This window comes from Trachinotus anak, unplaced genomic scaffold (genome assembly GCF_046630095.1).
Source record: "Trachinotus anak isolate AG129_WGS33_773 ecotype Australia unplaced genomic scaffold, CSIRO_AGI_Tana_v1 ptg000004l, whole genome shotgun sequence".
Lineage (NCBI taxonomy): Eukaryota > Metazoa > Chordata > Actinopteri > Carangiformes > Carangidae > Trachinotus > Trachinotus anak.
Window position 1 is genome coordinate 18,152,846 of NW_027273855.1, and position 23,622 is coordinate 18,176,467.

The following is a 23,622-nucleotide window of genomic DNA, read 5'->3' on the forward strand; positions in this document are numbered from 1 at the left end:
TTGTTACAGAGTCCCAGCGAGACATTTAGACATCAGGGAAGAATCCTGAGACAGAGAGAGCGAAAATGTGTTTTAGCCCACATTATTGGACATCGAAATCAATTCTCCTTTCTAACATGATGATTTTGTCTGTTGTGAGGCTGGAGTATGACAAGCTTCATTATCCACCTCAGAGTTTATTTTCCAGTGGCTTGTCCATTCATAGTTTCACAGACACATGGCAGTGACTGCATCTGATTGTTTAAAATGTAAACATTTTTTTTTAAATCAAAGGATGGCAGATTCACTTGTTTTCCCTTCAGCAGACTTTGATAAGGGCGTGTTAAAATCTTATTGACCTTTCACTCATTTGATAAGTTCATAAAGTTTATCAGTACATTACGTGGTATTGGATTGGTGCGTAGATTTGAGTACTTGCCAATTTCCGATCCAGTATTTTAGGTAGTATTGGAGGTACTTTTGGTTCTGGTATCAGAATCGGAACAACTCTGCCTACATTTGTATGTATTAAGGTAGGTTACCTTCGAATGTTGATGTGTTCACATACAGACTTAGGGGCATTTGTAGAGTGCATTAAAGTGCATAAAGTGCAATTAAATGATCATGTTACCTCTTATCTAAAGCAAAAAGATTAACAAACTACACAGTGACCATGGATCCTTGAAGTGAACCAAGCAAAGTGAGTCAAATCAACAACGCCAGTCATGATTTCCACCTCTACATGACTTGGGCCTAGATAGTCCCAAAGACCTGAGTTTGGGGGGGGGGGGGGGGGGGGGGGCAGTTGGGTGGCGGGGGGGGGGGGGGGGGGGGGGGGGGGCAGTTGGGTGGCAGGGGCACTGCCCCCAATCCCCAGGCACGCCCCTGCCCGACCGGTTGGCCAGAGATGCTGCTTTAACGTCCACCATTTCAGGCCGGAAGTGTGGCCATTTGTTTATCCATTTAATGATAACCCTCTTCATGTATTAATAGACATTACGCGGTGCGAAGCCCGGGCCAAAGCTGTGCGATAAGAATCACGGTGGAGAGCGGGCTTCCCGGACAGTGACCCAGCCGGACACCTGCTTGCTGGAGGACCTGAGCTGTCGAGCTGTCCTGTTAGCGGTGGGCTAATATCACACAAGGACAAGAGCCAGCTGCTGGGTGTGATCCAGCTGAGACGGTCGCTCGCAGTGGGAGGACGAGGGACGCACCTGTTGAACCCAGCGGTGTCACCCATGCGTCACCGTTGGTTAAGATGTCGAATCAGCACCCGCCGGTTTTCCCGGTCCACCAGCAGCCTAATCTGAACTCTGCCTCTTTCCCCCAATTTTGCGTGAAGCCCTTTAACAGCCCTCTTCAAATGAGAAGGAATGTGATAACAGACGATTACCGTGTTTCAAGTCAGGTGCTCGGGATGGGGATAAATGGCAGAGTGCTGGAAACATTCCACAGAGAGAGTGGGGGAAAGTATGCACTGAAGGTAAACATGTCGTTAATCTCAATCTCACTGATTTTATGCAATAGTATAGATCAACTGATGAACATATCAAATTGAAAGATGGGTCATTTCCTACCAACTCGTCCATGATTCAGAAGCTTTTCCAGTTCATATCAGGTATTGTCTTTAAAAAATAATGTGACCATTTATATTAAATTGTAAAATCCTATTGCTCTGCTCCAAATCTTACCACTTACTTTGCACTGGATTTGGTGGAAATGTATTCAGGTATTCATTCATATGTACTCATTTTGATAGTTGCTGCAGAATGTTTTACAGTAATCAAATTAATGATAAAATTTATTTAAAAAAAAAAGAAAATTACCAGAATGAAGATTTTTTATTTTCTAAAATTAATATCTCCACTAGTTTTCGGTCTCTTTGTGCCTATTCTTTCACAAATTTTGATTCTGTGCAGCACTGATATAGTTCTGTCACACAGAAGTGATTTGGTCAGGGAGAGGATTTGGTATGGAATGAGCCAACTGTATTGAGAGAGGACAACCTGGAATAAACATGTTTATTTTTGTAGATTGTATTAAACAGCAAAGTACATTGGCCCAGAGTCTAGACAGCAGAGCATGTTTTTTTGTAGCATTTAAGTATCCATCTTCTTCCAGTTGCAGTGATGAATTTTGGATATTGGTTCATGATACGGATCGAGTCATGTGTTTGAGTTCATTCAGAGGGATGTTTTTATACTTGGCTGTCAGGACCTTGAACCCATGTCATATCACCTCTAACAATCTGCGCAAAGTCTTGCACATTATACACAACGACATGAGAAATACTTCATGCGTCTGGTTGATTTTGACGTATTTTGCCGAATTTATTGACCACAGGTCTGTGGAGTATGAACTGAAAGAGGTTCATGTTGTCATCTTTAGAGCGTGAACATTGTGCACTGGTGGCACCTAACACTCCCGGAAGCTTTTGCAGTTCTGAGAGGGAGAGTTGTTGAGAATTTATTGGGATTTTCTGGTCGCCTTTAGTTTCAAGGTCATTAAAATGTCAAATCCTTTCATTTGGAATAGATTGTACAGAACGGAGCCATGTAGAGTTGCAAATAATAATATAACATTGTCACTATCAATTGATATTCTGATTATTTTCTCAATTAATCAATTAACGGCTTTGTTTAAAATCAATCTCAAATGTCTTGTTTTGTCAGACAAACAGTCCATAAGATATTCAGTTTTCTCTCATGTAAACACGTCTGAGATGCTGGAAAAATCTGATTTTGGTATTTTTGTTTAAAAGATGACTTAAACAATGATTTGATCAGCAAAATATATCCTGATTAATTTTGTGTGGATTGGCAAATCATTTAATTCATGATTGTGGCGGCAGCATGTGCATGTAGCCTTGAGTTTATAAAACGTCACTGTGCTCAGCATGTCCTTCATCTACATGTCATTGTTTAGAGCCTTGGAAACTTTTGAAAGGTTTTCATGATTTGTGTGCAGTAAATAGGATTTTTAGTCTGGCTTGATCTTGTCTTCTTTTTGTTACATTCTCAGAACCAGCCAAGAAAAAGTGCAGCGGAATCAAGCTACATTGAAAGTTAGCAGATACTCATCTCGTATCTATGACTTTAGAAAATCTGATTGTCCTGGAGTTTCTTTTTCCACTCCTCAGGACAATGACTTTCAGCCTATAGGGAGGAATAACCCTATTGCATTCCTCTGGGATTCATTAGTCATTCCTGAGGCAAACGTGATGTTTATCCAACTAAACAGAAACTGTTCTGCTTGGTATGTCTGGAGTGACAGGCAGTATTTAGGGTTAGAGCTGAGAGTGTCTAGAGTTCAGGAGGTGGGGTCACTGTTGGTGCTCAGATGTGATTTACAGTTTTAGAAAATTGTGATTTTCTGGCCTTTAGGTGTTCATACACAACAAATGGCTCTTTTCATGGTCTAGTTTCTGCTCCAGAGTTTGTAAATTATACATTGTCCAGTTGCTCTGGCCTCTGGCCTGACATGTTCAGGTGTCTCTTTAGAAAGAGGAGTGTTGAACCATCCAAATGCTGCCAGCTAGAAAGAGAGACGGGAACATGCCTATGTCTAAAAGTAGCTTCATGCGAGAGGCCTGAGATGACTGAGAGATTATGACGTGTGGTGGGGCACAGGCAGACAGCACACTCTCAGCTTTTATTAGGTTCTGAAGGTGGGTAAACAAAGTGAAGAAACTAGCAAATTTTTAATGATAAATATGTGTCTCCCACCCACTTTTCTGTGTTTGTGCACACTTAATTTGTGTAAATGTTGGGTCCAGTGCAGCTTTTTTCAAACGTATTTGCTAAATTTACAGTTTGACTTTAAGTGGACGGACATGAGTATGTTGAACTACACAGTGTCCACAGCATAAATATAGTTACCCGTTCAGTCATAGATTGCGACTCTTTGATTCAAGTTTGCCTTCCTACTCTGTTTTGACCGTCGACATCGTCCTTTTTGCACCCTATTAAAATAGTCATTGTGTTAGTATTTGTGAGGGAACATTCAGTTATACTATGTGAGGCAGACTAATATAAATTTAAAAAGTCAAAAAAGTTTCTGAATGTACAACAGCAAATCTCAATGTTAGGTCCCCTGAATAAGTCTGATAAAGATGATTGTAAAATTGACATCCTTGAGATTGCTACAAACTGGTGTAGTGGAAAATATCAACGGGCAATGCAACTGAAATGCAGCATGCATTAATTTTTTTTCTTGCAATTAAATGTTATGTTATGCAAATTATTCTACAACCATAATCACAATATTGCTCTCTCCTCTCATCTCCATCTATGCATATGGCTAAACATAGCAGTTACAAATATTTCCAAATAAATGAATAAACTTTAGGTGTAATAAAAAAAAAGTGGATTATTGAATATAAAGGTAAAATGTACAGTATATCTTAAAATTTAGAGACATTTGTTTAGCTCCCACATATAAATGCTCTTTTCACAATATGCTGTCTCTAACCAACAATGGAAAAAAAAAAAAGAAAAAAGGTAGACACAGAGTTGATTTGCGACCAGGGCTGCAGCTAATGATTATCGAGTAATTTTTGGATTCTTTTCTTGATTAGTTGTTTTGTCAGAAAATAGTGAAATATGCGTTTTATAATTTCCCAAAGTGACATAAGATTTTCCCTTTAAAAAATGAACAAAACAATTATTCAATTATAAAAATAATATTTTCATTTTAGATCAATCACCTAATTTACTCATTGGTGAAGCAGCTCCATTTGCAACTGGGGCAAAGTGTTTCTTCAGTGAAATGTACTTTTACTGGTGATTTAGCTGAATTCAAACAAACATATTTTCATGTTACCAGCTAAAGCAGCTTTACATGACTGCATTGGGAACTAAAATCTCATCATGTTTCAGATTTATTTATCTCTGTGCTGTTGCTGTTTTTTTTTTTTTGTTTTGTTTTGTTTTGTTTTTTCCCACCGTGTTCCAGATGCTGCAGGACTGTCCAGAGGCCAGACGAGAGGTGGAGCTCCACTGGAGGGTGTCACCTTGCCCCCACATTGTGCCCATCATAGATGTTTATGAGAATGTCTACCAGGGCAAGAAGTGCCTCCTCATTGTGATGGAGTGGTGTGTTAGCTAATAATGTTTGTGTGATAGCATATGTTGACAAAAGTAGATTTTCTTCTCTGGACATTGTCCATCTTTGAATGGCTCCTGGGAGTTGTGGCTTGTATTAGTTGCTCTGTGTGATGATGGAGCCAGCTTCTTTTTTTTAATGCACATCAACTGAGATGAGTAGTTTCCACAACACTTCAGGGCAGAAAGTAATAAAAAGCAGTCAGATGCTGCACTGTCTAGAATATAATAAGGCAGGCGTCTACCTCATGACTTCAGCCACCACAAGGAAAGAACAGCAAAATGTATTCGAACGTGGATATGATACGATCAGTGTGACGACATGATTCAATCATTGGACTGTAAATAATAAAAGTGAGTGGACTGAGATCGTGGCTGAGTTTTTAGGTAAGCGGTTGCAAGTGTAGAATGTTTCCAGCTACAGTAGATTTAGATTAATAGATTTTTAACTTAAATATCTAATTAGCAGATTATTTTCTTATGGAAAATAATAATAAAAATGAAATTTTTCAAGCAAAAATGACACATTCAAACATGCACTATTTTAAGCCTCTTGTTTTCTTCATCTTATGTGATATTAAACTAAATATCTTTGGGGTTCAGGCAAAATAACTGATTCAAAGATGTCACACTGGGCTTTTGGAAACGTCGCAATTTTGTGGCATTTTGTAGACCAAACGATTAGTCAAAAAATAATTGTCAGAATAGTCGACGATGGAAATGACAGTATTTGAAGACCGATTCCAACCCCAGACATGAACATATGGAAGTGATTTCACATTCACTGTTATGTGTAGCCCTAAGACAGCATTATGCTGTGCTGCTGCCACATGTTTTAACCTTTGCATTTGAGTGAACCAAAGGTAAACATTATATTTCAAAAAGTAAAAAACAAACATACTGTACCCATATACCTTAACAGACTCTCAAAACATATGTTTTTTTTTCATTCTCAGTATGGATGGGGGTGAATTATTCAGTCATATCCAAGACAGAGGGAATCATGCATTTACAGAAAGAGGTAGGAGGAAGTTTTGAAAGCAAAATCAAGTTAGCAATCGTAACATCTGGTGCTGAATGTACGGTATGACTTTAACTGTATTTTTCTGTATTAACTCTTGTTCATGTTATTCCCCTGTCCTCTGCTTCCTTGTATTCAGAGGCCTCAGACATCATGAGAAGTATAGGAGAAGCCATACTTTTCTTGCATTCCAACAATATTGCTCACAGAGACATCAAGGTAATACCTCACTGTCACTGTATTTTCATCTTAGACATAACCTGCAATGGAAAACAAAAAGTGATTTTCTAAAGATTTTCTTAAAAAAAAAAAAAATCATGTGAAAACTTCTAGTGAACTCATGGGACTTTGCAGAATGTTTTATAGTATTCAAATGAATAAAAATGACACATTTATTACTGGAATGAAAAATCTTTAACTTTCAAAATCTGATATCTCCTCTAGTTGTCTCTTTCTTGCGACCCAAATTTGGATTCTGTGCAGTATTAATATAGATCTGTCACATCAGGTGACCAGCATGATGGTGCTAAAGTAAACATCTGGACTCTTTCAGAAGCCTGTCTAAAGCTTCATATCTCTCACATGGCTTGGTTAAGGTTATCCCTGAGGTACATCCACAGCAAACCACTGAATATCCAATATCCAATATCCATCCATTTTCTGCCGCTTGTCCAAGGTGAACCCACAATAGGTCAAGCAAAGTCATCCAGACATCCTTCTCACCAGCAATGTTTTCCAGCTCTTCCTGTGGGATCCCAAAGTGTTTCTAGGCCAGATGAGATATACAATCTCTCCAATGTGTTTTGGTGGGTGCCAACTGGACTTCTGAGCCTCCCAGGGAAAGCCTATGCCAGAGTGCTGGAAAGGAGCCTTCGACTGATAATTGAACCTCGGATGCAGATACCTTCCTGGCTGTGCAACAGTGGACCAACTCATGGGACTTTTCCTATCCAGTCTACATGTTCTTTGTGGACCTACGACCGGGTCCCCTGGGGAATCTTGTGGGAGGTACTGCAGGAATATGGGGTTCTTGGAATGTTGTTATGAGCCATCTGGTCTCTTTATAACCAAAGTGAGAGTTGTGTCTGTATCCTCGACAGACATATTCCTGGCTGGTGTTGGCCTCCGCCAGGGTTGTCCCTTGTCACCGATCATGTTTGTGTTTTTCATGGACAGGATTTCAAGGCGCAATCTGGGGAAGGGCTGTGTCTGGTTATGGGGCCTCAGAATTTCCTCTCTACTATTTGCAGATGATGTGGTTCTCTTGGCTTCATCAGACTGTGATCTCCAGCATGCACTGGGGTGTTTTGCATCCAAGTGTGAAACGGCTGGGATAAGGGCCAGCACCTCCAAGTCTGAGGCCATTGGTGCTTTCCATGGGAGGTCTTCATAAGTCACAGCTTGCTGTAATTCAAAACATTAAGTTCCCCATGGCTGGCTTTATCTCTTTGGCTGATAACACTGGACCTAAGAGGAGGAAATCCTGCACTTGTAAGGCTTTCATTCATGCTGTCCACTTATGTGGCATGTAGTGTTGACATAGCTTGGGTTTCATCTCAGCTAGCTGCCGATGTTGGTGTGTACTCTTCATATTCAATTATCTGTCTATCAGTTTGTGTTCTATTAGTGAATTATGAGCCCTTTATCACATATGGGGAGCACTTCTGTCCAGGCTTGATAGACCTTCCTGTGCATGTTGTGAGCTCCACTGCTTTCTCTGTATTAATGATCTGTATTAATTATGGAAGTTAAAGGGCATACAACACTATTTTTGAGGAAAGCTATATTTTACCAACAAGTACTTCTGGTGATGGAAACAAACTGTGGCTTCATATGTCAAGTTGGAACATCCACTTCCCAACTTCAAGACTAACTTTTCCATTAGTGTAGACCATCTTGTGACACTTGGCTGCTCTAGGCTTTTTCCAGTAGAATAGGGCTCCATCATCTCACTGTCACACCAAGCTGCTTTATGATGAAATAAATTATGTTTGCACTGGTTTATATAGTACTGGGCAATCCAATTGCAAACATCTAAATAGAGAATACGGACACAGCTCTCACTTTAGTTATACAAGGACTGAATGGCTCGTAAGAACGAGCCCGGTACACCATACTCCCATAGTATCCCCCACAGAGCCCCCCCAGGGGACACAGGCGTAAGCCTTCTCCAAGTCCACTAAACACATGTGGACTGGGTGGTCAAACTCCCTTTCCCAGGGAGGCTGAGCACTGCTCAAACAGAGGGAGTTAGACATAAAGACCTGCCTTTAATAAAAGTCAGTTATGTTCTGGAGTTGGAAGTAAATAAAGGCTAAACTACTGATCCCAGACAGATGCTGTGAGCTGTGTGAGAGACAAAATAGGAAAGCTAATCTATCTTGGGGCAGTTGCCCTGATAGCCCACCTGGTACAGAGCATGCCATTTGGGCTTAGTCTTTGCCCCAGCAGCCCGGGTTTGAGTCCAGCATGTAGCATCTCTCTCATTATGACCGTAATAAAGGCAAAGGCCTGTTAAAATAACTTAAAATAAGAAAAAAGAAAAATAAGTCTATCTCTCCAAATGTTTTCTCTGGGGGATCATTTTATAAGCAATTACAGCTGAAATCACAGCTCAGTCTTTTTCTTTCATCTCTGTGTTTGGTGATTTTGTCAGTTATGAAATCAGGATTTGACCATAGACGGTCCAGGCACATACTAGGTTTTGATCTAGTCTTGTTTATCCATCTACAATGAATATCAACACATTCCCGTAAACTTTCTTTTAGGTTTACATGTGTTATTTATTCTATTTCTGTTTCTTGATTATTTTCTCTCTTGTGGTTGATCAACAGTTGTCCAAATTCTATTGTTCACATCTTTCTTTCCTTTTTCTTTCAGCCAGAAAACCTGCTGTACACCTCCAAAAGACCAGATGCCCTCCTCAAGCTGACTGATTTTGGGTTTGCAAAAGAAATCACCACATTTAACTCATTGGCAACGCCATGTTTTACTCCCTACTATGTTGGTAAGACCACACTGCTTTATATTTGCCATACAAGATACTGCTGGATGTAGCTTCATATTTACTGTACAGATATAAGAGTGGTTCAGATCTCCTCTCACCAAACTCTCAGTAAGAAAAGAAATCTTACAGACTGGTCTCAGCAGCCCCACATCTCCTCTATTCATCACACCGACATAAGCTCTTTGGTGTTTGGCAGTCACAGCTATGAACATGCGTTTTTTTTATGATCTATGTCAAATTGAATTGTGTGAGTTCCTTTGAGATTAGGAGGAATTTTGGACCACTCTTCCTTAAAGAACTGCTTCGGCTCAGTCATATTCTTATGATGTATGTTGTGAGCGGCTCCCTTCAGCATCTTTACTGGATTAAGGCCTACAGGTGGATTTTCTTTTTTTCAAGTCATTCTGTAGTAGATTTACTTCGATGTTTAAGGTCAATGCTCAGCTGCATCAGCCAGCTTCTACTGAGCTTCAGCAGGTGAACAGCCACCTGTGACATTATCCTGTGAGATACCATGATTAACCTAGAACTTAATTTTCCCCTCAATCATGTCGAGCTGTCCAGAACCAGAGGCAGCAAAGTCCCAAATAATAATGTACTTTACCTTTGGGATCTTGTTTTCGTGTTGGTATGCAGTTCCCTTTTTACACCATACATCTTCAAACAGTTCAAACTTTGAGTGAGTCATGGTGCTCTTTCGCAAACTTCAGGGGGGCAGCAATATTTCTTTTAGAGCAGCGGCTTCCTCTGTGGTGTTCATGGCAGTACACCATGCAGCCATGCACCATGATTTGAAATGGTACGCTTGTGAACAGAGATGTTAACCAATGATTCCTTTAAACCTTTAGGTGTTACTCTTGATTCTTTGTCACACGTCTGAGTCATCTCAGCTGGATGCCCACTTCAAGGGAGTTGAGCCACAGAATGAAATCATCTCCATAGACAGTTTGTCTGATTGTGGACAGTTGTATATCTTAACTCTCTGAGATTACTCTCAACCCTTTCAGCTTCATGCAAATCAACAATTCTTGATCCTAATCTTTTGAGAAGTTTTGTTTTGCAAGGAATGGTTCACACCAGCAGCTGTTTCTTGTGAATAGCAAACTCCAAATGTTTTTTTTATAAATCAAAGTTGCTCTAACCCACACCTCCAACCTGGTTACACACCTCCAGGCGTGATAACTCCTGACTCCAGTTAGCTTTTGTTGATGCCATTAGCTGGGTTCACGTACGTTTTCCAGACTGGACTAAATGTTTGAATGATGTTTTCAATATGGACAAGAACAATACAATGCGTATTCATTAAAATAGACTGTGTTTGTTGTTAAATATTGTCTTCTGGTGAGTGCATTACCTAATTATCTAGGGACCTCACAGAACTTACTGTTTTGTGTAATTATGAGACTGTCGAGGTAATTGCGTGTGTAGTTGTGTGATATGTAATTATGTAATTGCAATATACAAGCTACTGGCATTTTATTGAGTCTCAAGTTGTTAATAACCACAATCATTGCACTCTTGCTATGTGTGTTTTTGTCAAACTTAACTTGACCCAGTTGTTTAGTTCAGTGCATTCCCTGAGGGAATCTAACGTTTTAGAAAATGTGCAGGCAGTTTTCTTCCTGTGGGAAATGACTAAACTGATGTCCTGATGACCTGTTTTTTTGCAGTCATATGTCTTTTTATAGAAAAAGACCTTAAAAGTGAAACAGAAGTGATTTCTCCAGTCCAAGTTAAATAATTTCTCTTGACACTGCGGCAGCTCCAGAAGTTCTTGGTCCAGAGAAGTATGACAGATCCTGTGACATGTGGTCTCTGGGTGTCATTATGTATATTCTGTAAGTCAATCAGTGTGATGTATTTTCTGTAAATTTACTATTTTCATGTCTTTCACACTGAAGCTTGTTTGTATGATTGCTGCTTGTCATTAGGCATTTCTTTCTGTCTTACACACAGGCTTTGTGGATATCCTCCTTTTTTCTCACATCATGGTCTGGCGATATCCCCAGGGATGAAAAGACGGATACGTAATGGACAGTATGAGTTCCCTAACCCAGAGTGGTCTGATGTGACTGAGGAAGGTGAGAGGGAAGCGTGTTGGAAATTGAAATGGGAAATGATTCATCTGTATCTGTTGTCTGTAAATGCTCTTCCTTTACTGTTCTTTTCTTAATGCTGGTACACCTTCATTTCTGGTCATTTTTAAATTATTAAGTGTTATTCTGTTGTTTCATTCCAAGAGCACAGCGGTAAAGCAACAACTGTGCTGAATCCTTGGCTTCTTTAAGGGTTTCTCTGTGTTTAATGCTTGATTCCAGAACTGCAGTGGTTAGTTCATTAACCGATAGTCAGAAAAGTGAAAATCTAATTAGCAACTATTTTGAAAATTGAAAAAGCATTTTAGTTTTTTTTTTTTCTTTTTAACAAAAATGCCAAACATTTTACGTTTCTGGCTATTCAAATGTTAGGATTTGATGCTTTTTTTGGTCGCACATGATAGTAATGTGAATGTCTATGAATTGTGTATTCTTGGTCAGTCAAGACTTGGGGGCAATTGTAACAGGCATTTGGGGGCAATTGTAACAGGTATTTTATAGGCAAAACAGTTCAGATCAATTGATTGAAAAAAAATTGGCAGCTCAGTGGCCGACACTTAAAGTCATGAGCAGCAACAAGTGAGTTTCAGGCAAAAGCCTTCAACTAGTTTATTTCTATTTAAAGGAATGAGACCAAGCATATGCTTGTTTCATCATCACAATGTATGCAGAAGTGTCCATGTAGTAAACATCTTATCTACCATATAGTAAATACTTTTGGGAGCTCATTGATGAGAAAATTCTACTTCAGTGCTGTTTATTGATATTTTCTTCTGAAAAGAATTAGCAAAAGTCAGTACTCTGGCTGGAATAATGTAATGGATATTGCTCATATGATGATACGCTGTTTTTTCCCCCAGTTTCAGCTAATTGATGCACGTTTCATCGTGTGTTTGATTCAGTGTTATTTTCACAACAGTATAACTTAAGTATTACATAGTAATAAAAAATATCTACCAAGATTTATCATGATCAGACATATCGTTTATGATTCCTCACCAATTTATTCCGCTCTTTTGGATTTGAACCCTAATTTATTGATAATCAAAATAATTGTAAACAGTGGCTGTGTTTGATTCAGTGTATTAGCATTGCAGAACCATTCTGAATTTATAATTGTCACGCAATATATCTCTGCCATTGTTGTCTTCCATACGTTTTTTGGCACGCTACAATTTGTAGTCAGAAAAATGGTTGAAAGTTGACATGTTAAGCATGTTTAAGAAATGTGTGCTATTACTTTTGGTATGATTTGATTTTATATTTCACACTGACCCAGAAATTCCTCACAGTCAACAATTGCTGTAATAGCGCCACCAAGTGGCCAGGTATTGATGTTTAGTTGTTGCTAATACTATTATGCCTAAGCAATCACATGCATTTTACTCAGAAAACGCAGATGTTCTAGTTGTATTTAACATTTATTTAAATGTCTTCATAGCAATTGTCAACCAGATTGATTTCATCTGGAAACAATAACAGCCCATGCATATACAGCTACTGTACGATTTCCAAGGATATTTCTCATGATAATGGGAGACGCATGAACAATGAACTATGATGATGATGATGATGATGATAATGACGATGACGATGATGACAACAATGACGATTATTATTATTTTCTGTTGCAGCCAAACAGCTGATCCGCCACTTACTGAAAACTGAGCCCGCCCAGAGAATGAGCATCACAGAGTTCATTAACCATCCCTGGATTAATGTAAGACACTCCCTGAGCAACTGCTGGTTTAGAACGATGTTCGTGAGATTTGGTAAATACCATATTCTCTCCACACTGCAGCGGTCCGTGGAGGTCCCACAAACGCCTCTTCACACCAGCCATGTGCTGCACGAGGAACAAGATGTCTGGGAGAAAGTTAAGGTAAGTGTTGGTGGTGTTCAAGCGTGTAACTTTTTTGCAGCTTCTTTAAAAGGTAGGAGAAGCTTTGATGTTGGATGAACAATTTCGCAACTCGTACTTATTGCTTTTTATGCAGAAAAACAGCTGTCACCAACAGAAAGAAAAAGAAACTGCTCTTGATTTGTTTTTTTTGAGTAAAAGGGGGTTGGATTTGACAATGTACGACAGTTTATTGTTTTCGATTTTGATATATCATGCCTGAATCTGTCACTAAATAATGAAATCCATATAATATTTACTTAAAACTGGATGTGCACGTTGAGCTGTTTTTGGTAAAAGTGATATCTTTGTTGTTGTTGTTGTCATTAGGAGGAAATGACAAATGCCCTGCAAACAATGAGAGTGGATTATGATCAAATTAAAATCAAAACTATTGAAGACTCAACCAATCCTCTCCTCCTGAAAAGAAGAAAGAAAACTAAAAACTCGGCCACACAACCTCCAGGCTAGCAATATAAACACTTTTACAACACTTTTAAAGGTATTTCGTTTCACACAGACAGACAAACACACACATGCATAACATTATTTTTTTTAGAAAAGCTTTAGTAAAGCTTTCAAGAGCAGCTTTAGGAAAACTGGAACTTGTCAATGCTTTTGTGACATGTAGTAGCTGTTTTGATTTCTGTCTGTTAAGCTCACATGATTTTATTCTCAAAATTTGAAAAAAGGAAATGCATCTAGGCATTTTGGAAAATGTGCTTCAAGGACTCTTAAAGACACTTTGTATGCATGTATGCTGTATGTGCAGTAAGGCTTATTCTTATCTTACATCCTATCACTAGTATCTGTGTGCTGCTTATTAAAGTAGTTTTTAATATTTCGACATACATGCTTAGTACGACATTTGAGTAAGCTTTGCTGGCAACCCATTGGTTGTTTTTAGGCTGTTTCTTGGACTGCTAGTCTGTTCTGAGTGCTGAAAACCATTTAAACAGAATTTTTGCCTTGTCAGTGGTGAGACAGTTTGCCAGTGTAATTCATATTTGTCTTTGAAAGGACATCGCCAGAAACCACAATTTTTGTTTTGTTCGGTGAGGTAACGTCAGAAGCATTTATCCTTACCAGAAAATGGGACTTTTCCTGCCACGTGGTGGTAGCGCAGTATCTAAAACTTACATACCTTGTGTCGGTTTGCTATGCCTATGAAACAGTAGACCTAATTGACTTCTTCATGCTTGTGTAGAAGCAGTGATATAAAAGTAGTGCATGAAGGCTGTTCTGTGAAAGCCATTGAAAGAAAAGTGGATGGATGTAAAGCTTTAGATCAAGTTAATAGTGATGAGAGGTGCGGTGGAAGACGTTGCACGGCACTATTATCCTGTCTGTCTTTTACTCTGAATGAAAAATATCTTTATATTCTCTGTGGTTTTGCGTGTTGTTTGATCAGTTAGCCATTCATCATTAGCATCTAAAAGTCAAATAAATGACTAGCCAACCAGATGTTTCTGATAAATAAAGGACATTTATGGATGGGTGAATGGAAACGTTACTGCAATTGTAGATGTTTGACTTGTGTTCCCTCTCTCATAATGTCCATGACATTTTTCAACTGAAGACAACACCTGCGTGTGAAGGTCCAAGTAATTTATCCTCAACTAGGTTACACAATTAGATAAGAAAATCTACTGAAAAGTCCTGAAGCAATGGAAGCTTAAAGTGAGACCTGAGAACTGGGGATGCAGGAAGCACTGGCTCACGGCTAAACGTCTTTATACAAATAGTTCAGAATTTCAGCATCTTCAGATTAGGATCATTTAAGAGTTAAAACGGAATTATTTGGAGGTATTGCGTCATAAACTGAAGTGACAAGTGTTGACATATTGGTGGTCATGGCAAGCCATCCGACCATTTGTTAAGAAATATCTACAACAGAGCCATGGTATGGCCAAAAATGCGGCCCTCAGTCTCTGTGTAGTTTAAGTCAGTAAATAGATTAGAATAAATCAAACATAATATAGTCAAGAAGTATATTCTTTTAGATTGGATACACAGATGCTTAAAAATCACCACTCTCTCATCATCTCATTTTTTAAGAATACTCATGCAGAAAATACACAAATCTGTTTCAAATGAACATATTGTTTTCATTACAGTCTCTCCCATCTCTAGTTTCTTGTAAAACACTCATGACAAGAGAATAGTTTCAGCTTTACCTTATGGTACAGCTCATGACAGCTGAACAGCTCCAAGTTGAATCTTTATTGTGCGTGATGATATAACTGGAACTATATAGGCCTTTAAAGCTGTACGTAGATTCTTGAATAAATGATGCCCACACTTGATTTGAATGATGTAAACATGATGTTCTAATTATGAGATTATGTTTACAGCTTTTGCATCCTGGTTTAAATCAGACTTTATTTTAGAGGCACATACTCCAAAAACAACGCTGTCTTGGCAGATACCAAATATTAATATATTTTGTGTTAAATGGATTATGGGGGGATTTGGACATTATTTGAATATAACTCGATGATAAACCCAACGTCAAAATTGTTTTTCTGGAAACTTTAATTTCCCACAGTAATTGCTGTGCCTTTGCATAAATTAATGTGAAAGGATTTCTGTTTATAATTAATGTTGACATAACACAATGATAGGCATAGATTCTTAAACATAGAATAACATCACTTGGGAAAAAAAATTATATTTACTTTTACATATTTGGCCTCACTTTTATATGCTGTGACAAGTCCTGTGTGCAAAGGAGTCCCATCTGTGTTTCCTCAGGTTCCTTCTCCTCTCAAAGGGAATGTAATTGTTTCATGATTTAGGTCTATTACTCACTGTACGACTTCTATTTTCAAGTCAACATGTTGTTTTGCATTTTCTAAAAGAGGAGAAGCAGACTGGGGAAAACAAACTTAATTTGTGAAACTCTGCCTCCATTTCCTGCCCTAGTGGAGGACATGAATGGCGAGGCCCATTCTGACGACAGTCTGCAGGATGTTAACGGCTCTCTTCTGTCCGCCTGCTCCAGCACAAACATATGTTAACTTTCTCCACAGCTTGAACACTGTAATTGACAAAAGTATAGTGAGAACCTGGAGGAGGCAGGAACACAGAAAGCAAAAAGAAAAGAAGAAGAAAAAAAAAAGTTTAAGGAGAATGATGGTGAAAAAATTACAGGGTTTCTCATGCTTTGTACATGTTGAAACATATAAATGAAACATATGTAATAGAGAAAAGCATGCTGCGACTTAAGAGTTACATTTTAAACTATAACTAAGCTGCATTGTTTTATCTAAGAAAAAACACACCACTTATTATAGCGTCTAGTCTGGTTCATTAAATCCTCTATACCATAACCCCCCACCTCCTCTATAACTTCCACACCGCAACAATAAACAGCAAGCCAGACTTGGAGTGGTTGTGCTAATGATAAGGAATGACACAGTGAGAGAAAACAAGGTTGTTAAAAAGCAGATGTCTGTACCAGTTCACAGATGGGATTGATACTGACATGGCTGGAGGTGATATGTTGAAGTGTAGGTTTAACATGCAAATGGAAAAATGTATGTGCTCCAGTGAGACTGGGTGGCTTGAAGCTGCAGCCGCGAGGTGAGGGGGGATATTTACTCTATACCATTAACATAGTTCGCTCAGTCTGAGAAAGACACAAGCAACGTGAGCAAGGACGGAGGTATCGTCTCTGATCAACCAACTGGTAGGTATACTGTAACTACTTTACTTTTAAATAGTGGAGCAATAAGAATACATCTCTACACATCTAACAGTACTGTAGTGTTAGTTGCAAAATATTTAATTCTATCAGTGATTACTGACATCATATTAATTTTAAATAACATTTAACATTTTTGGGTTTTCCATCAGTGATCATGCAGATAGTGGTGCTGCTCCTCTTAATGGGAATAGTGGATCTGAGCATCAGCCAGCGTTACAGCCAGTTCCAATGGCTGTCACATCTGCGTGGGCGGTGGTGGCATGCCAGCTTGCAGGCTGAGGACGTGGACTGCCCCCTGGAGTGTGACTGCCCCTCAAACTTCCCCACAGCTATGTACTGTCACAGCCGCAACCTTCAGCATGTTCCCTACGTCCCCTCACATATAAAATATGTCTACCTGCAACGTAACCAGATAACAGGCATCCAGGATGGCGTGTTTGACAACGCTACAAACTTGGTCTGGGTTGTGTTGTTTCACAACCAGCTCAACTCAGACAAGATTGGTAAGAACGTCTTCAGCAAGCTGAAGAACCTGGACCGACTGTTCTTGGATCACAATGAGCTTACCCGTGTACCCTCCAACTTGCCCAAGTCTATCACAGACCTGCGACTTGGTCACAACAAGATCTCGAAAATCCTCCCAAACATGTTCGGTGGGATGGCCAACCTCACTAACCTTCAGCTCCAAGCAAATGTCATTGAGGATGTTGGAGGTGTGTTCAAGGGATTGAAGTCTCTGACCATGTTGGATATGAGGAAAAACAAGCTGAGAAAAATCCCTGACAACCTCCCTGAGCTGCTGCAGCAGCTATACCTGGAGTTTAATAACATAGAGAGCGTTCCAGTGGGCTTTTTCACCATGTATCCCAAATTGCAATTTGTCCGTTTGGCTCATAACAAACTGACAGATAAAGGAGTTCCACCCAGTGTCTTCAATGTCAGCACACTGGTTGAGCTTGACCTGTCCTTTAATAAACTGGAAAAGATCCCTATTGTCAGTAGGAACCTGGAGAACCTTTATTTACAAGCCAATAAAATCAAAGGTATGGATACATCTCTGTTACTTTTAATCTTTATGCTATTTTATGCTATTTTTATTGCAAAACCAGTCAAACTGTACTATTAATGCCATACTGAAGGTTAACTCTGTGGCCATAATTTCTTAGCTGAGCTGAAGTAATGCTAACTCAGAGGGAGCTTTTATAATTGACAAACTATGATGCTCACTGAGCGATTAACGCACAAAACTTACCGATCTTCAATGGCAGAAAAGTTAGGTTATAACTTTAAACCGCTGTGCACCTTTGAACAATAACCATTGCATATGGCCATTTAAATTACAGAATAAATTTTAGGGGAGATGGAAAATTGGATTTCCAAGTCATCGTTTGTTAGTTATAGAAGTAGAGGTTGTGAAACTTAGGTGAGCACACCATGCCTGACCTCGAGTGATTTATTGCACTCTGGCTACCCATATTGTTTTGAGAACGTCCTCTGGATTCATATTTGATAAATCAACTTCCTAAAACTTTTTTTCATTTCCATTTCTTAAAGTTGGATTTATTGTGCTTGTGGCCATGCTGAACAGTGATATAACACCGCACTTCCAGGGCTTGGCTGAGAATGCAGCAAATTGGGAAAATTTCAAGCATCAGATTAAATTTATGTCATGGGAGTGCCATAAAAAAGAATATATCTGTAAAAGTATAATTAAATAAATGTGGAAACTTAAGGAACAATAAATAAAAGAATAAATACGTAAATAAAAAATGTGGAAATGTAAAGACAAATTAACAAATATAAAAGAATAGTCAGCATTTTCTTTTATTTTCACATTTATTTGTTCATTTATTTCTGTATATTTTAATCCATATATTTGAAAATATATATGCATTTATTTGCAGATAAATTACTGTATTTTTTGTGTTTTTGTTTTGGCACAAGTGGAATAACATTTATTTTAACTAAAGGCATTCCAGCCTGTCAGCACTTTCCCTCAGTGGCATTGAAACTGACTTCTCCATGCAGATTACCAGATAATGGCCAGTTCACAGAGGTAGCAAATCTTTTCCTTCCCTCGCTGATTCAGACTGCTACAAAGTACACAACCACGTCCACTACCTGTTGACAGCAGTAAAAAGCTCCTGCCAAAGCAGACTTCATACATGCAGGATTTGAGTACTAAGCCTAGGCAGGAAGCTATCTAGTGCCAGCTGATTGAAAACTTGGCCCTTCAAGGACTAGCAAAAGTCATAGCAAAATAGGGATAAAAAATAAATGACATTAAAGAAAAAGAAAGAAAGAGACAGAAAATGGCAAAAAAAAAAAGTATTTCCACATTTATTTGTTCTTTTATTTATTCCTCTTTATATTTTCACATTTATTTTCTTTTTCTTTTACAGATTAATTATTTTTTATGGCACTCCCATGACTCCACACTATATATCGCTCTGACAACTTATACAGAAAACAAACCAATACAATACAATACCAAAAGTTCACAAGAAAAAAACTAAACAAGAAAACAAAGTTTAAAATAAACTTTATGAAAATGAAAACTACAGAAAAAACATTGACTGGGTGTAATCAATCAAGACAAGACATTTTTTATTGATGTAATAGTGTTAGTCTGTGCCTTACAGAACAGTTCTAATATAGAAATGAGAGAGTCAAGTCTTGCTTTCTAGCACAGATATACTTAAAAGTCCTGTGAGGAATATAGTGCAGTTCCCAATTTTTGCCTGACTGCAACAGTCCTATAAATGCAAATGTCCATTACTGACTGAATCAGTGACTGAGTGAATCATAAGGTTCACCACTGGTTTGCTAGCTGAGTGTTGGAGTTTCCCCATTGGCCAATGCTCTTTCAAAGTGAATTGGGGTAAACAAGCAGTGTTAACAACTCAGTGCATTTGTCACTAAATTTACTGACTTTATAGACTGCTTTAGTGACATAAAAAAAAAAGAACCTAGCAACAAATGTAGTGACTTTTGGATAAACCTTAGCTACTTTCCACAGAAGAGAGCTGCCAGTATTGACCCTTAAGTGAGAGGCACACCTATCCCTGTGAGTGGCAGAGAGGCGGAGCAGAAGTTTCTTTCTCTGATGGAGGCTGTGCGCTGTGTGAGAGACAAAATAAGAGAGATGTTCTCTCTCTTCTAACTTTGTCTCTGACTGATCATTTTACGGGTACATATAGCCAAAATCACAGCACGATCAATGTCGTTAACTTATGTGTACGGTAATTTTGCCGGAAGACCTCGCAGTTATAAAATCAGAATTGAAATAGTGCAGAACAGCAGCTTGGAAATGGCTTGAAAGTGACTGCCAGTTAACATACAGTCTTAATGAGCCATGTATCAGACACCATTTCATACATGTTCAGTTGTCTGACAACAGAAACAGAAAAACATGTAAATGAGAAAAGCTTTATTGGAAATATTTTTTGGAAATTTGTTTGTATTAAAATACTGTATATGTGAGCAAAGAGAAGCAAACAGATAAAGGGCTGAAACTGGCTGGCACTGGGGAGAATTCAAATGCAATTCCACAACAATTTTCAAATTTGCCCTCAAACATTGACCATTTACGTGGTCTTCTTATGTACCAGGTTTTGACCTAGTCTTGTAAAGTTTGCTTGGTTTGATTACACGTGTGATTTGAATGCATTTGTTGCTGTATGACTCACAAAATGACAGACAACATTAAGCCTCCCTTTATATTTCCTCCTGTGTCTTTCAGAGTTTTCCCTGAGAAGTTTCTGCAGTACAGTCGACATGGCAAACTTCTCGAAGCTGAGAATGCTGCGTCTCGATGCCAATAAGATCAGTGCCAGAGACATTCCTCCTGAAGCTGCCTACTGTTTGCGCCGTGTTGCCTTTATTGATGTGTAGCGCTGTCTGATCTCTCTCACTGACGTGTCTCAACTCAATGCAGGGTGTTGCTCCTTCTGTAACATCTGTACTTCTTGTCACCTGTCACTGTAACCTTATATCATTCACTGTCCTGTCTATCACATCATTTTTGAGATAATGCTATGTTGAACTGTTATGAAAGCTACTACTATTCCAAATGTTGAAACAGTTTGAGTATTAGTCAACGGGAAATACCACAGTTGTATAATCATGTATCCAGATGACGCCATATGGATGACAGAGCGATGACCGACATCAGTTCAACATACTAATTAGATTATCAGTTCCAGTATTCTGGCAAAGTAATACTCCATAAATACATTGTAACTGATGACAACAAGTTCTGCTTGTGTCATGTCTGGTAAAGTATAACCTGTATAAAACTGTCAGTCAGCGCTGTGATATTTAGTTTGGCTATTTGCCTTCACCATGCGGCACAAGAAGATAAAACAGTATGTTGACTAGTGATGATTTTCAGTACCTCCACCAGGGTTTTGTGTGTTTATTTGTCAGCAGGATTATGTAAAAAAATACTGAACAGATTTGCACCTAACTTGGTAGCAGCAAGGGAAGAACCTGTTCAATTTTGGTACAGATCCAGGATTTTTTTTTTTTAATCACTTTCCTTAACATTGGGAAATAGGGTATTTCTTAACATTTCTGTCAATATTTGACCTTGGCAGATGTATGCTCTCTACTGGGTGCCATTCTAGTTATTATTATTTGGTACGGTCACTTTTTAACTTACAACCAGTATACACTTAATAATCAATTTACTGTTTGTTGTTATAGGGTTAGAGTAATTTCACTTTAAAGACTGTTTATAGTTTTTCCAAGTCATTCAATCCAGTGTTTGTGCCTGGAACTGATGAAAATGATTTATTCCTTCTTCAAATGAGCCTCTGAGCCTCTATTTACAACTAAGCATATGTTGGTTTTAAAAATTTTATGACTGTATTAACTGTAATCTAATGTTTTTCTTTAGTTTTTTTTTTTTGAGCAACTGTGTTTCAGTAACTCACTCACTTTAGGAGAAATATGTGCAGGTTGTAATTTCTGAGCCATTTTGTGCTTTACTGTATATCTCATAGAAATGTGTACTTGACAGAAAGGTTAAGTCTAGCAAGGAGCAGGATTTATAGCAGGATTTTTAATGTGTGACTTGACATGATTCGATTTATATCACCTTAGCCAGAAAACTTTGAATAATGTTTTTTTTGTGTAAAGTGAATCTTTTAAATTAGGGATCCACCACTTTGTACATATTATTACATCTGAGGGCAAAAAAAAATGTTTACCGAGTTATTTGTCTCCCTGTTGACAGTGATATATTTTTAGCAACAACAAAATGTTCTGTCTCCTCTAATTAGAAATAAAAGAGGCAGAGAGGTTGGGCGAGAGTAAAAGGCAGCAGCCCCATTGACAATTCTAAATAGTCTTAGACAATTCCTGCATATTTATCGTTGGGGACAACTTGCTCTTTCATCTTCCACAGCTGCCTTTAATCCTCTGCAGAAAGGCACTAAATTGAATTATAGAAATTCTTTCCTTGTTTTGTAATTGAGCAGTGTCTAGGGATGAAGAATGGATTACTGCCAGTGCCACAGTAGTTTGAACACTGATAAGCAGTAGCCTGTGAAATAGATCGTGTTATATTGCAGGTTGCACACAGCTCTGCAGAGTCTCTGGGGTGGGTTTGAGTTGTTTTTACTCTTCTGTTTCCTACACAGATTCTTCAAAAACAAAGCGGAGGCCAGCACACATGCACATGATCATACGAGGGAATCTTTTCACAGGATTTACTAACGTGGTCCTCTTAGGCTGCACCATGATTGAGTAAACACGAGTAAAAGTCGTGACAGCATTAGGGAATACGCATGCACTGCCCTCCTTCTCTTTGTACGTATTGTCCTGTTGCTTACTGCTGACATCTAGTAATGATTAAATGTCATGTATGCATGAGAGTAAACTGTAGTAGCACATTAGTCCCACCAATTACCGTCCCTCTCTGTGCAGTAAAGACATTTTCTTAAGCTGCAGCAGTGACTGTCCTCTTAGTTTTGTGGATGGGGTGCTTATGACGTTACGCTTTGTTAACTGGCTTTACATCATTATGTTTATTCCAATTTTTGTTAAAGTGGAAAATAAAAACATTTGATAACTACAAAAAGACTGTTTCTCCACCTCTTTGCAAGTAACAAAAACTCAGCGTGTTTCACCAACAACAGATTCTCCAGAGTTCATGTTGAAACTATTAACACTGTTTTGCAGTGAAACTCGATATAGAAATCTCTGGTCATAACTTTGGTCATATTTTAGAAAATAAAATAAAATTACTTAAAAGTTGGCTCCATGAAGACTGTATATTGATCAGCAGTGTAAAGTAATAATCAGGGAAACTAAACTGCTTTCCAAAGCGGTGAGAAAGACTGTTTTGGCAAGGATAAAAGCATTTTTGGCTCCTCATAAAGTGTGAAGTCAAACAGGATGTAGGGTTGTAGGCTAGGCTATTAAATGGCCTAAATCCCTTAATCAGGCCTTTACCTGTTCTGATGGGATTTCATGAGATGTTCATAAAAACCTGTAATTGCATACACACACACACACACATGCACACACACATGCACACACACATGCATACATTCATGCATGGATACACATATGTATATATATAGATGTAGTTACTTATAATAAAAGCAAAAATGTAGAAGTGAGAAGCACTGTGTTACATATATACATATATGTAATGTATTGTTTGTAATGTGAATTTATACACAAAGGTGTTTGTGTGTGTGTGTGTGTGTGTGTGTCTGTGTACATACTGCGTATGTGTGTGGTTATTTTTTATGTTGTGGCTCATGTGTATGAATGCACTGGTAGCTGTACAGCTGAA

General features: G+C 38.5%; 2 protein-coding genes across 2 annotated transcripts; both read left to right on the forward strand.

The window, feature by feature from the left end:
• The first annotated feature begins 870 nt into the window (after positions 1–870).
• On the forward strand, positions 871–14,348 carry mapkapk2b (MAPK activated protein kinase 2b). The gene is made up of 10 exons (XM_071476557.1): positions 871–1,462; positions 4,933–5,072; positions 6,038–6,102; positions 6,242–6,321; positions 8,983–9,109; positions 10,872–10,947; positions 11,066–11,190; positions 12,840–12,925; positions 13,007–13,087; positions 13,436–14,348. Exons 1-10 carry the CDS (start codon positions 1,238–1,240, stop codon positions 13,574–13,576), a joined length of 1,146 nt encoding a protein of 381 aa, XP_071332658.1. The 5' UTR covers positions 871–1,237; the 3' UTR covers positions 13,577–14,348.
• A 25-nt stretch (positions 14,349–14,373) lies between these two features.
• On the forward strand, positions 14,374–22,899 carry fmodb (fibromodulin b). The gene is made up of 2 exons (XM_071476558.1): positions 14,374–17,857; positions 20,557–22,899. Exons 1-2 carry the CDS (start codon positions 16,969–16,971, stop codon positions 20,706–20,708), a joined length of 1,041 nt encoding a protein of 346 aa, XP_071332659.1. The 5' UTR covers positions 14,374–16,968; the 3' UTR covers positions 20,709–22,899.
• The last annotated feature ends 723 nt before the right edge of the window (positions 22,900–23,622 follow it).